Consider the following 12,059-nt stretch of genomic DNA (forward strand, 5'->3'; position numbering starts at 1 on the left):
TTCTATACTAGTTTTTAATGGCAAAAAGTGTCTAGGGAAGAGCAAAGTGCTCCTTCTAGCCCTCTGTTAAAATAAAGAGGATGATGTTGTTGTAACTAGGCTGTGGTTTAGCCAGGTATTTGGAAGTTATGGCAAACATCCAGATGGTATCTATCTCTTGAGTAGTGAGATATGGGGGCAGCTGCCGTATTGTATTATCATGAATGACATTTAAAAAAGAAGAAGAAAGGAAACACTTAATAGGATCTGGGTCTTTTAAATCTATTTGTTCATCTGAAGTTAATTTGCTGTGGAGGTACACTTGTGTCTTTATTATTCAATCAAAAAAAAGTTGATTTAAATAAAATTTAAAAAAAAGATACTTTCAATCAAAGCAAACTTCACTTCAATCAAAAAAAGTGTTTGAATGCAAAAAAGATTTATTCAGGCCTAATGAGACCCCCAAAATTGCGTTTGAACCCTCTTTTTCTTTGATTGAAAAGTTTTTTATTATTATTATTGAAGTGAGTTATTATTTGATTGAATTTTTTTTTTTTTTGTATAAAACTTTTTTTGATCGAATAGTAATAAAGACACAAATTAGAAAAGTACCCGTCGCCTGCCTGTGAGGGGCGGTGTTGCGCTTTTACGTGTAACATCCTGCCGGGATTTCAGTCGTAGTAGAAGACGTTTTCCGGTGACGTCACGTCACAATGTCGCCGCTCGTCTCGCGCCCTCGCTGCGCTGCTAACAGTTAGCGTGTTTATCTATGAAGTTTCGTCCCATTTAACAGTTTATATTCTCGGTAAATCCACGTCCACAGCTCCGGCGGCACCATGAGCACGTTATGGATGGGCAACGTGAGTAGTTTATAACTTTTTTTTTTCACCAGAGTAAATTAAAGTGTGGGCACCGTGTTAGCTTTGTTAACAACAACCCGGTGCGTCCTAAGCATAGACTGTAAAAGGTCCTAAGTAGCATAATGATACAAAAAACTGCTTTAAAAATAACTATCACTTTAGTATAAACATGTTTGACAGTTGAGAAATGTTATTATTATTATTGAGCACAACAGTGATGCAACATGTAGCACAAGTTGGTTTCACTCTGGCTACTGATCAGATCACAAAGCCCCAAAGATAATGCTGCAGGATTTATTACTCTAGACTAGACAACAACACCAAATACCTGTTTGTCAGACTCACAAGGTCTCATGTACATGTCGCTGGAACAGTGACATCGATCGTAATTATTGAAAGCAAATCCTGAACTGTAAAGGAAAACGGTACTGGAATAAACATTGGTACTCAAAAAAAAGTTTGGATTACAGTGGCCAACGAGGACAACCCCCAATGACCGAAACAACCAGAAACAAGCAGCAAATTCAGAAATGATGGCTATGCAAAACACATAAGACAATACAAAACAAATGCTAAAATGAAAATGTCTGCTGCATGGAGTGAAAACAAATGCATGAGCATCAAACAACACACTGCAGAATAACTAAGTGTTGTGTGCAATGACATGTTATGGGGTCTGGAGCTCAATTCAACAATCCACTGTGAGCTAAAATTGCATTGTCTTTTGTGCATTTTTAATCATTTGAATCAGATTTCAGAGCAGTGACATGAGTGTGTTTACCGTTAATTTATATAGTATGAATATATTCTTGATACAAAGCTTCACTGAGAGTAGATCCATATTTTTCACATGCTGTCCACAGGTCCACATCATTACATTGAGTGCCATTTATTTTATTTATCAATGTCAAAATGCTGTTGCTGTGTCTGTTGCAGCTCCATACAGGTGCAACTCAAACACTGTAATATGTAAAATTGTTAAAAATGGAGATGAATAGAATAAATCTGATGGTTGTCTGATTGATAGACACTGTGTTGTTTTGTGTCGCTCTGCAGCTGGAGACCTACATGGACGAGAAGTTCATCACCAGAGCCTTTTCCACCATGGGCGAGCAGGTGGTCAACGTGCGGATCATACGCAACAAGATGACTGGGTAAGGGCAAAACCCGCGAGCCGCCATTCGCGTTGCAGTTGCGTTACTCTTAAATTAAATTAGTATGTCCTCTTCCAGGGGCGCCCTGGGCTACTGCTTTGTGGAGATGACGGACGAGGCCACGGCCGAGAGGTGTCTCCGCAAGATCAACGGAAAAGCTCTACCGGGAGCCACTCCGGTAGGAGGAGCATTGAGGATTGACACAGTATAGCTCCAGTTTTTGTGTTCTTGTCGTGGTTTATGATGTTATGTTAAATGTTTGTTTCACACAGCCCACAAGATTCAAGCTAAACCGAGCCACCTTTGGGAAACAGGAACCTGGGTGAGTCCAACTCGAGAAACAACGTATCACAGATGATATGTCAGCACATGTCCTGTCTCTGTGTTTTGCATTTTTATAACTATAATTTTTTGTTTTTAGTGACAGTTACTATTGCTAAAGGTCAGAAACTCATGTTTTTGTGTCGTGTGTCTCTGCTCCAGTCAGATGTATTCTCTGTTTGTGGGAGATCTGACCCCAGAGGTGGACGATGGGATGCTTTATGAGTTCTTCTACAACCGCTACCCTTCCTGTCGTGGAGGCAAAGTGGTGCTGGACAGCATGGGCAACTCCAAGTGAGTAATTCAAGTGCCATCACTCAGAGTGGAGGGAATGGGGATGGAAATTTAAAAGCTATGTTTCATCCATCCCCTTTTCAAGCTAGCTATTGTTATTTTCTAACTGTACTGTTACTGTATTGATATGTTAGTGTCTATTGTTTGTTTTGTCTGGTTGTTAACGGTCTTGTTGAATTGTGTCTATTGTGCACTGTGGTCTGGATTGAAATAAACTAAACTGAAAAAAAAAAAGATTTCTAAAGATGCAGGTACCGATCCTCCATTATTGAACAGCTCCCAGGAAAACCCAGCCAAATAGCCTGAACACAAACAAATACAGCAAACATCTTCATCACTTTGACAACACATGAGCTGCAGACACTCAACACAGGGGGCTGTTATTCACTGCAGCTGTAGAGATGCTGTAGGATTAAACATTGTTTTTCCTTCTGTGTGTGTGTCCCTTCAGGGGCTGTGGCTTTGTTCAGTTCCCAGATGAGCGGCTGCAGAAGCGGGCGTTAGAGGAGTGTCAGGGCGCCACGGGACTGGGTAGTAAACCTCTGAGACTGAGCCTGGCAGCGAACAAGTGAGTTCTTTAAAACCACTTTTTAAAAAAAAATTTTGCCTACTTTTTTGTCAGAAAGCTGATTGATGTGTGCTCTCTGACGATCGATGCAGTTCAGCAGTGTGTCTGTCTCTCCTCTGTGAGTTTAAGGAACCGGCAGCAGCAGCAGCCTCAGCAGCAGCAACAGCAGACAGACAGGTCGTGGCAGCAGAACTCGGGATACAGACAGGGCTACGACCAGTACAACCAGTACCAGCAGCAGGCGTACCCCGGGTATTACCCCAACTGGGGCTACGACCAGACCGGAGCAGGGTACGGCTACAACTACCAGCAGTACGACTACACACAGTACCCCCCCCCACAGGTAAGCTCTCTGTTACACAGCCAGCATTCACACCCATCACTCAGTTGTCGTCGTTAACTCACAAAGTGTTTTTCTTTTCTCTTAGGAGAGCGAAACTCCTCAGGAGGAGGAGGAGGAGGATGGAGTTGAAGGTTGGTGTTTCCGTTTTCTTTGTTGACTTATGTATTAATTTGATTTTTTAAATAGTTTTCTCTATTTAGTGTTAAAAAAAGAGAGAAAAAGACTTGTGACACTGTAACTGCTCCAAATAAAAAAATTGAACTTTATTCTATCATAATATAAAGCAGACAACGTTGCGAGGCTGCCGGCTCTTCATCAGGTCACTCGTGTTGAGACATCTCAGCTGGTCACATTTATAAAATTAGCAGGTCAACACCTCAATAATCAATCAATTCATATAACAACCAAACCAATGTATCACAACAATGTTATCCATAGGGGTTGATCCCGTCGTATAACAGCCTTAAAGGGATAGTTCATAGTTCCACGGGAACACACATCAGCAGTTTTGCATGAATTTACCTCGAAAACAACTCCGTCTCGAAACGTTCCGTTATTATCTCATTAGCGTGGTGAATGTGCAGGTCACAACTTGTCCACGACAGCGTTTTGGAGTTACTGGATTGTGTATTTGACAAGTGATGAGGGAAACCAAGAAGTCCCATTAGCCTCCGTAGCGTAGCTCTGAGCAGCTCGCGGCTCTGCTCCGCCGTTCTAAAAATAGCTTGCACCGACAATTAAAGGTAATGAACCTACTGCTAAAACTATAGGGATTATGGCAATGGGCCAATTTGCCAAAATGTTGAACTATCCCTTTAATGGTCCTGGAAAAAAACAACAAAATAACAATCATAGACAGCCAGACATTATTTTGGACCATTTTGTCTCTGGCTGTCCTACGACTTCTATGTGGGATCAACCCCGATGGTTAACACTGGCTCAAAACGTTGTCTGCTTTATATTATAATAGAATAAAGTTCCATTTTTTTATTGGGAGCAGTTACAGTGTCGTGAGTCCTTTTCTCTCTTTTTGATCATGTTTTTGGACTCAGCACCTGGCAACATGGATGTGCGTGTGTCTACCTCCCCTTTTTACTCTGTTTCGTGCCACAGTGATCACTTCAGATTGTTTATTCTAGCTTTGTCTCTGGTACAGTTCTGTGTTTGGCAGTGAGAGCAAAGCGATTTGAATCTGATACAGCAAAAGGATTTATGGCCTTAAAGGAACAGATGAAGATTTTTCTTTCACAGAGTGAGATGGGCATCAAATCTGTGCTGTTCTGTCTGTGTGTCATTTAGTTTAGTTGAAACATGAAGGCAGGAAGCACAGGGAATACAGTAACTTTGCCCTGTACACAAACACAAATACAACATGTTGTGTAGTAAGTATCCCATTCGCATTCAGCACACTCAACTGTTGCAGATTTAATTTAAAATCTACACTTAAAAATCAATAAAGACAAATCGAGTCTGAGCTCAGGACCACTCAGACCTCGACCCCTCAGGTCACTGTCCTGCTGAACGGTGAACCACGGCCGGAGGATGGAGACTGAAGCCTGGGATTTAACATTTCACGGGGCTGTGTTTTTTAATCAAAGGACTTTAATTCCAGGCTCCGTTCATCCATCAGTCACCCTGTCCCCCCACAGCCTGGAGCTGCCGCCTCCACCATGTTTCACCCTGTTCCTTTAGCTGCAGCATGGTGGCCATCAGGTTCAGCTGTCATGACTGATCACTATACAGTGCTGTGAAAAAGTATTTGTCCTCTTCCTGATTTCTTACTTTTTTGCTTATTTGTTTCACTAAAATGTTTTTAAATCGTCAAACAAATTTTAATATTAGACAAAGATAACCCAAGTAAGTATAAAATGCAGTTATTGAATGATGATTTCATTTATTAAGGGAAAAAAGCTATCCAAACCTACCGGGGCCTGTGAGAAAAAGTAATTGACCCCCTTGGTAAATCATGACGTAACTGTGATAAATCTTTTTTTTTTTTTTGGAAAGCTGAGTTCAATTTCACTTTCCACACCCAGGCCTGATCACTGCCAGACCAGTTGAATCAAGAAACCACTTACGTAGGACCTGTCTGACAAATTGAAGTAGGCTAACTGTGCGTTCACACCAAAAGTGTCCAAAACTTCAAAAACGGCAGAAGTCATTCATTTTCAATGAGAGCCTGGCGACCTGAGCGAACCAAAGTGTTAAAGGGGAAGTTCAACATTTTGGCAAATTGGCCTATTGCCATAATCGCTATAGTCATAGCAGTAGGTTCCTTTAATTGTCAGTGTAAGCTATTCTTAGAACGGAGGAGCGGAGCAGAAGGCTGCTCAGGGCTACGCTATGGAGGCTAAGGGAATTTCTTGGTTTTCCTCATCAAACTCATCAAATACACAACCCAACAACTCCAAAAGGCTGTCGTGGACAAGTTGTGAGCTGCACAATCACCACGCTATGAGATAATAATGGAATGTTACGAGACGGAGCTGTTTTAGAGGTAAATTCATGCAAAACCGCTGATGCGCGTTGCGTTCAGGGACAGTTTTTCAGCAAGCAGTCTCTGTATTTACCCTGTATTTACCTCGAAAACGGCTCCGTTTCGTAACGTTCCATTATTATCTCATAGCGTGATGGTTGTGCAGGTCACAACTTGTCCACGAAAGCGTTTTGGAGTTTTGGGATTTTGTATTTGATGAGTTTGATGAGGGAAACCAAGAAATCCCATTAGCCTCCGTAGCGTAGCTCTGAGCAGCCAGACGCTCCGCTCCTCCGTTCTAAAAATAGCTTGCACCAACAAATAAAGGTAACGAACCTACTACTATGACTATAGCAATTATGGCAATGGGCCATTTTGCCAAAATGTTGAACTATCCCTTTAACTGCTGTCTAAAATATTTTGCCTTTTTGGAAACTTTTGGTGTGAACGTACAGTAAAAGATCTCAAAAAGCAACACATCATGCTGGGAACAGGTGGAAAAAACCAAAGTCACTGACATGTATCAGTCTGGAAAGTGTTACAAAGCTTTGGGACTCCAGCAAACAAAAAAGTAAGAAATCAAGAAGGGGACGAATACTTTTTCCATATATGCAACCTCTGTACACATCTGTATGTCTATGAAGCTTCCACTAATCACCTGTCTCTCTGCTATAGATCCCAGTCCAGCGCTGGATGTGGTGGAGGCCAACAGGAAGTTCATGGAGGTCAGCGAGGAGCTGTACGACGCTCTGATCGAGTGTCAGTGGCAGCCGGCGGAGTTCTCTATAGAGCAGGAACAGATGTTGTCCAGTTTACCAGAACCCATCTCCTGCTGAGACAACAACACGCCCCGCTCCTCTGTGGACTTTATCCTGATGGGTATTTTACTTCCCCCTGTTTCCTGAAATGTTGAAGTGTGGATTATTTTTATAAGGAAGGACACATGGGAACAGATCTTGGTCGCGTGTACAGACTCCGAGTGTGTGTGTGTGTGTCCGCGCACATTTCTGAGTTGCGACAAATAAATATTTTTGATTTAATTGCGGATCTGCAAAAACATGTTACATGTTTCAAGTGAGAAATCGATTTTTCTAATGTTGAAATGTTTTTGAAAAAACATGTTATGATCAATTCCTAAAGGTTGAACTCGGTGCATCAGTATAAAGTTGATTTACTATAGAAATCTGACAGCAAACAACCAACTGACCTAATGCAGGTTTGTGTCACTGTTTGTTATACACATACATACAGAGTATTTGTCATTAAAGCCCCACATGTAGGAATGTAGATCATTCTGTGTTGGTCCAATTTGTTTTCAGGCCTGGTTTAAAAAGTATACCTGGAGCTGTTGTCATTGTAACACGTACTAACGTCCAAACAGGAAAAGTTTAAATATTAACACTGTGAAAGTGTCGAAGCCTCAGTCCACAACCTGTATGCAGAAACTGAGCTTGTAAACTTTGTGATGTCACAACTTCCCCCAAACTCCGCCCACCAGGATCCACAAGTCAACCTTGCAGTATTCGGTTTCCCTGAGTGTTTTAACTAAAGTCGGCTACCAGTATACTTTTATTGATCTATCTACCACAAAACAGCTCAGAGCCTCCTCTCTCTTCTGATTGGCCGACACTGACCTGCTCCAGAGAAAAGCCCGAGAGATGAGATGTAAAACTACAGATGGTTCTTGGTTCTCAAATATGTCTTCTTATGGATCCAACGTCTTAAAACTGCTTATAGAGAATAGGAAATTGTGGAGCTTGAATTTAACTTATTTTCCTAATAAATCATTCCTGCTGTTTCTGAATCATTATCACACCCTCGATGATGTAATGAATTTATTAAGTCAATATTTATGAGTTAGTATAAACATCACTGTCGGTGAACATGTTTGGTTCAGTGACACAGTGAAGTCTATTGACTCCCTGAGACCAGTATAAAAGTTCAAGTTCACTTATATTTATATAGCACAATTAAAAAGACCTGTAACAGTCGTCCAAAGTGCTTCACAGAGCAGAGACAAAAACGAAGAAGAACCCATGTATAAGAAACAAGAAAACATGCATATCATCACATACACACACAAATGCATGTAGTACATGCACATACACACATACGCATACTGCATGGTTACAGTAGTCAAAAAAAGCAGAATGCAGGTTGTTTGAAACAGAGACTGATATAACAGTGCTCTGTTATAGTCTGAGATGAAGATGACATATTTTCTCAGAAATCTTGAAATCAGCAGTAATACACTTTAAAAAGCATTGATTCCCCTTAAGTGACTTTTTACTCCAAATCAGAGGAGGTATCTTACAACCAAAATATCAAACTCTTACATTTTTCTTTATTAATAAACACTTTTTTCTTTTTTTTTTGGTCAGGTTATATGACACTGACATTAACAGTGTTTATGCAAGAGTTTGTTGGCTGGTTGCATGTTATTTTACTTTATTTTGTTAAGTGTCTTTATTATTTTCTTATCTAAAAGAAGTTTCCAGTGTCTCTTTACTTGTTTTCCACTAGGTGGAGACAAGCAGCCGCACTTCTCCCCTGCTCTGTTATTAGTGGCTGAAGCTCTGGACTAAACGTAGCTGCTCTCAGTCTCCACCAGTAGCCTACCACTGAGCTGAGGGTCTAAACATCTCAGACTCGCCTGGGAGACGGAGGCAGCCTCTTTATGAGCTCTACCATGCTGCTGGCTTTTCTTTCTTTCTTTCTTTCTTTCTTTTTTGGACCCGTGCGTGCTTTTATTTTGAAAGAGCGGGCGTGTTGTGAGGCGGAGGTGTGACTTGCTGCTCCTCTTCACTGTGCTGCTGCTGGTCCATGGAGGAGGCGGCGGCGGCAGACGGAGCACGGAGTGGAGCAGGGGCTGAGCTCTGCGGGCTGAGGGTCCTCTCCCAGCTGGGCACGCCGGGTGGTGAGCGGGGTTAACGGGGTCAAGCTGCTCTCTTCTGCACACACACACGTCTGTTGGCCGGGTCCGGTTTCGGTCGGGGGCGGGGGGAGCACCGGTTCGAAACCCAGCAGCAGGATGTCGTGCGTCCGCAAACTATGAACAAGCTGCAACAGGATCCCAGAAATACAGGCAAGTTTCCAGAAGTGGGACTGGAGGCAGTGGAGGCTGTTACTGGGCAGGTAGAGAGCTGCACAAGTGACTGTGTGTGCGTGCGTGTGTGGTTGTGTTGTCGGTGAGGAATGCAGCAGCACGGTCAGTCTCTGTCTCTTCACCTCCATGCAGAAGACACACATTTTTTTTTTTGGGGTGGGGGATAGATAATGCGCTTTTTTCTTTCTTTCTTTCTTTTTTTTCTTTTATACCCCCTGCTGATTGCAGAAGCCATATGCGGATTTTCTGCTCATGTTCATTCACAATAAGCGCGGTTTGCTGGTGTGCATCACAAGGAGCGGTGCGCACGGCTCCTCCAGCCCCCCCACACCCACCCTGTCGTGAGGAGGGGGCATCAAACAGCATCATCATCATCTCTCTCCAAACAAACTGCCTATACTCCCGTCATGAAGCGCAACTTGTGGCTTCTCAGGAGTGACTTGGCCCCGGTCCAGCTCCCTCGGCTCCCTCCTTTCCTTTGGGTGGGGGGGGGGGGGGGGGGGGGGGGGGGGGGGGCCGGTGGCTCCATATAGGACTTAATATGACACAGTGGATGCGCGCCCACCCCGTGTCAGGGTATAAACCTCAGTGGGGGCTGAAATCAAAGTGCGTTCCTTCCCGCGGACACTGCTCTGTGGAGCCTAAAGGGATGACAGCAGCGCAGCCGGGATGTCTGAGCATCCTCTGGATGAGATGTGTGTTTACACTCGGCTGCAGCCTCCGCCAACAGAAACTTGTAGCCAGGGCTGGTGAATGCAGTCCGCTGTGAACCGGTGGACATGTTTGTGTTACTGCAGTCATGATCCAAAAAAGCAGATGATGATGATGATGATGATGGTGGTGGTGGTTACTGGGACTGGATACAGTGAAGAATGATTCAAAAACAAAGCAGCATTAGTAATGTAAAGAAATGTCATGTAATAGGCTAATCAATGCGTAATATCAGCCTTTGTCTAAATGATTCAGAGCTGCAACTTATGAATATTTCATTATGATTATTTTTTATTATCTAAATTCCCCAGAGCTCAAGGTGACATGATCACCTTGGAGTTATAGTCTGGACTTTCTGATATTCAGTCAGTGCACTGTCATTCATAATTATGAGGCTGGGACCACTGCATATTTGGCTAATTAAATTGTTTTTGTTTTTTCTGTTGACAAACTAATCAATTAATTACTCGAACTAACTGAAATAACATAAATCAACACTTTGAATAAAACATAAGTGAATAAAAAAATATGGAGCTTGAAGGAATAATATAAATTTAATACTTAGCCTACTCAATCAAACCTGGTTCATTCTTTAGTTATAGATCGTATTCATACAGCAGCTTTTTAATCTATAGTTATATTTTGTTGCCAGGTGACATCTAGAGGTTATAGTAAATAGGAACAAAAATCATGTGGGATAAAGTTAGAGACATGAAAGATGTGTGTCCCAATTTAGGTGCTCCGCAACTAGTGTAAATCCACATCAGTAGACAAGTTGAGCTGGATCATGGATGGATGTGTCATTAAAACACTTGACTCCCTCTTGAAACTAGCCTGTGTGTTGCTTATTTCAAGCAGGAGTCATAAACACAAAGTTAAACATGTAATTATTATGGTAAACATGACAAACACTCCCGTGCTTCATATTAGACTCTTGAAAAACGACCTGTACCTTAATTGTTTAACATCGGCTGTGTGGTTGTTACAGTTCAGACTTTTATCATGTAGTCTTCATCAGCAGGCGAAGTTTCCATTGTCTTCAACTCTTTCATTTTGTTTGTCTTAGGACTTTAAATATCCTATATGTGCAGATTAATTTTTTTAATGTGAAAAACAACTGTGCTGCCTCTCCTTATTTAGTTATGGCTCAGATTACGGGTATTTATTTCAGGCTCAGATCACGTATTGAAGTATATACAACCTCACTGTCCTCCAAATACCAGGTAGGATGTGTCAGACATGTTAAGTACTAATATTAGTGGGCGCTCAGGTTCTTCAGCTTGTTTAACTTAAAGCTGCATTAGCTGATTCCTTTGGCTGGCTGGAGTCGGTGCCGCCGACTGACATTTGCCAGACAATCTCAGAGGCTGGCACACAGAGACACACAAACACCCACTCTCCCATTCATTTAGAGTGGACTGTGTGGCAGGAAAACAGAGCATTCAGAGAACAACATGGACCCACAACCTTTCTTGCTGTGAGGGAGAAAGTGCTAAATGCTGCACCACTGAGCTGCTGGGTTAGCTGTAAAACCAAAACAATGAGCTGAAAGAGGCAGAGTGTCGCTAAAAGAGTAGTAGGTTTAAATTAAATAATTTAAGTCCCATATTTTTCTCTTCTCCTATGTTTTATTTGTAGTGTTGATCCATATGAAGATATGTTTGTTGTTGTGGAGCTCATGTAGAAACACGTTGGTGAGTCAGTCTCATGGGGACGGTGACTGTTTTGTTGTGACATCACAAAGTTACAGTAATCCTGACAGCTGGTTTTAGAGCTCAGTTTTTGAAAACAGGCTGTGTGGTTTTCTCTGAGTGTCGACCGAGACTTTGTTATTATTTTCACAGTGTTAATATAGAACCTAGAGCTGCTTTATAATCACACCACACATGCACATCTTTATTTATACTATATGGACCTTTAAAGGGATAGTTCACCCAAAATTCAAATTTCACTCATTATCTACTCACCCTCATGTCGACTAAGGGCTGGGAGAAGTTTCAGAGTCCTCCGTGCCTTCTCTGAGTTACAGCGGGGCTCCGTGCAGCACTACATGTCCATATGACGGTTGCGAACGGAGCTCACTTTTCTTCGTCCAAAAAGACACACCAAAAAACATCCAAATACCTCCATAGTGCTTGTCTGTAATGTCCCTCTTGTATCGAAGCCCCAACATGAGAAATTGTTTCGAAAAAAATTAAATAAGTCTATCTACTAAGCTTGTTTGTAGCGGAAGCTCCCAGCGTTGCT

General features: G+C 42.2%; 1 protein-coding gene across 3 annotated transcripts; it reads left to right on the forward strand.

Moving 5' to 3' along the window:
• The first annotated feature begins 648 nt into the window (after positions 1 to 648).
• LOC310994144 (tRNA selenocysteine 1-associated protein 1-like) lies at positions 649 to 7,582 on the forward strand. 3 transcript variants are annotated; one of them, XM_083982734.1, is made up of 9 exons: positions 649 to 839; positions 1,896 to 1,993; positions 2,072 to 2,171; positions 2,266 to 2,315; positions 2,477 to 2,608; positions 3,060 to 3,176; positions 3,306 to 3,519; positions 3,605 to 3,650; positions 6,671 to 7,582. In XM_083982734.1, the coding sequence occupies exons 1-9, from the start codon at positions 816 to 818 to the stop codon at positions 6,829 to 6,831; spliced, it is 942 nt and encodes a 313-aa protein (XP_083838860.1). In that variant the 5' UTR covers positions 649 to 815; the 3' UTR covers positions 6,832 to 7,582. The 3 variants fall into 3 exon arrangements, with proteins under 3 accessions (XP_083838860.1, XP_083838858.1, XP_083838859.1); XM_083982732.1 differs by having other exon boundaries at positions 2,057 to 2,171; positions 3,300 to 3,519; positions 6,671 to 7,581; XM_083982733.1 differs by having other exon boundaries at positions 3,300 to 3,519; positions 6,671 to 7,580.
• Positions 7,583 to 12,059: the final 4,477 nt, after the last annotated feature.

Source organism: Trachurus trachurus (genome assembly GCF_905171665.1).
Source record: "Trachurus trachurus genome assembly, chromosome: 11".
NCBI classification, from domain to species: Eukaryota; Metazoa; Chordata; class Actinopteri; order Carangiformes; family Carangidae; genus Trachurus; species Trachurus trachurus.

Excerpts from the sequence above, each read along its gene's own strand:
- LOC310994144 (XM_083982732.1), top strand. The coding sequence starts at position 816 with ATGAGCACGTTATGGATGGGCAAC. Across the intron at positions 2,316-2,476 it reads TTTGGGAAACAGGAACCTGG|TCAGATGTATTCTCTGTTTG; the intron begins GTGAGTCCAACT and ends TCTCTGCTCCAG. Across the intron at positions 2,609-3,059 it reads GACAGCATGGGCAACTCCAA|GGGCTGTGGCTTTGTTCAGT; the intron begins GTGAGTAATTCA and ends GTGTCCCTTCAG.